Source organism: Salmo salar, chromosome 15 (assembly GCF_965601325.2).
Source record: "Salmo salar chromosome 15, fSalSal1, whole genome shotgun sequence".
NCBI classification, from domain to species: Eukaryota; Metazoa; Chordata; class Actinopteri; order Salmoniformes; family Salmonidae; genus Salmo; species Salmo salar.
The window spans coordinates 30,425,998-30,428,125 of NC_138305.1; the positions used below are offsets into that span (position 1 = coordinate 30,425,998).

A 2,128-nucleotide genomic window follows, 5' to 3' on the forward strand; every position below is an offset into this window, starting at 1 on the left:
TATAGAAATATTGTGGGACGCTCTAATCAAAATATACATTTGTCTTCGCTGTTCTATTACGGTAAAAAGCGAAGGATCGGTTTGATGTAATTTGTTGACGCACAGAGTTGAGTGAACTTTGCTGATACTAGGGTTGCAAAATTCAGGTAATTTTGACAAAATTCCCAGGTGGTCCAGAAATCCCGGTTGGAGGAGTTCCGGATTTCCTGCTTATTCCCTCCTGATTCCAGGAATCTTCCAGCCAGGATTTCTGCAAAAGCTGTTTTTTTTTTTTAAAGTTCCCAGAATTGTGCAACCCTGGTTACATTTTAAATAAACCAATCCATATATATCTAACTCAACATATGAGGAGCAGTCAGACATCTCAGCAAACCTTTCTCACCCGGTTCATTGAAAGCCCTGCGATGGAGTCTGTTTTGGCTGTGGTGGTGTTGCTTTGCTGTTGTGTGGTTGAGACTCAGACGGCGAGTGAGCCAATCTCACCAACACCTGGGCCAAACCAGGTTCCCATCTCAACATCTTTCTCAGCTGTCCCGTCCGAGGTTGACAGGCTGCTGAGGGAACTGACAGCCAGAGTGGAGAAACTGGAGAGCGAGTGTAACGGTAATGTTGGCCATTTCTTATCATTGTCCCTAGACTTAGTTTCTTTATGTGTGTCGGTATTCCTACGGGCGTGCAGGAACTGTGTGTGTGTGTGTGTGTGTGTGTGTGTGTGTGCGTGTGTGTGTGTGTGTACGCATGCATGATCAGTGGAAGTGTGTGTTCATGCTCTGTCATTATTTCACAGCATCATTGGAAAGAAGTGCAAAAGTTCAGGCTGTCAAGCTATCTGGCTTCAAACGTATGATGTGCAGTAATCTGAACATAATGTCTTTCTACAGGCAAACCAAAAGTGGCCTTCTCCACTTCACTTATGGTCAATGATGAACATTATCACTTAGGACCTTTCGACGAGAACACCACCGTGGTGTATAAAAAGGTCATTACGAACATCGGTGAAGCATATAACCCAGATACAGGTATTTACCCAATAGATTCGTCTCTCAACATTATATTAAAGGTGCAATCTGTAATTTCATTTAGTGTCAAGCGCTGCCCTGCACTTATAAACTGAGGGGATGGGACTTAGCGGATCAAACAGTTTGTTTAATATTTCGGTTCTTGGATGAAAGTGTTTGTAGTACTTTGAGTTGCCACTGGCAATGATGAAAGATACAGATTGCACCTTTATGTATGTTACTGAGGTGTCTTTATGTCCTTGTTCTGTTGTGTCATAATCACACAAAGTTGTTTTTGTCCACCTTGCTTTCCTACCTGATGCAGGTGTCTTTACTGCACCTGTGGGAGGGGCCTACTACTTCACATTCACTTGCAATGTTGGGAATTCAGGGAAGGCGAATGCAGCGTTGCTTAAGAACGGTGTGAAAATGATTGCCGTCTATGAAACTGCAAACCCAAAATCCGGAATTTACCACAGCGGGGCCAATGGAGTCACACTAGACCTAGTGGAAGGAGACAAAATCAATGTGGTTCTCTGGAGTGGCAGTAGCATTTTTGACAACAGCAGAATTAGCATGTTTAGTGGTTACCTTCTATTTCCTATCAATACTAAGTAATAGTAAAAGGCTGATATTTACATGGCAATGCTTATTTCAACATTTCATTAAAGGAATAATCCACTCAAAAGCTATCTTCTGGTATTTTTTTTAATTAGTCCACTGTTGATACAGTCCCAAAATGTTTTGCGCTGCTGGTATGAACTGGTAAAACTAACATAGCAGTAGTTGTTGGGCTTGACGCGCCGGGGATGCTTGTACACAACCCAAAGCCTGTCAGGCCTCACATGGCATGAGACTGTAATCCATCACCAGGAAGACAAAAGGTCAGGGGAGAGGACTAACAAATCATCTCCAAAATCTCCCGAAAACAGAAAGGTTGGACTGTTGGGCATGGGGCTAAAAACCCAAAACCGCAAAAACTTTGTGTTACAGAACCCGCAACAAATTACAATTCTACAATTGGATGTGAAGATCTCCCAGAGTCCCAGACTTGTATGAGCACCATCAGTGAAAGCCTACGGGAAACTAGTGACTGACTTATGGGAGCACTGAACACCAAAAACAAACTG

General features: G+C 43.0%; 1 protein-coding gene across 1 annotated transcript; it reads left to right on the forward strand.

Annotated features, from left to right (window-relative positions):
- Positions 1-332: 332 nt before the first annotated feature.
- Positions 333-1,686, forward strand: LOC123727253 (complement C1q-like protein 2). The gene is made up of 3 exons (XM_045695582.2): positions 333-603; positions 882-1,019; positions 1,324-1,686. The coding sequence occupies exons 1-3, from the start codon at positions 345-347 to the stop codon at positions 1,614-1,616; spliced, it is 690 nt and encodes a 229-aa protein (XP_045551538.2). The 5' UTR covers positions 333-344; the 3' UTR covers positions 1,617-1,686.
- The last annotated feature ends 442 nt before the right edge of the window (positions 1,687-2,128 follow it).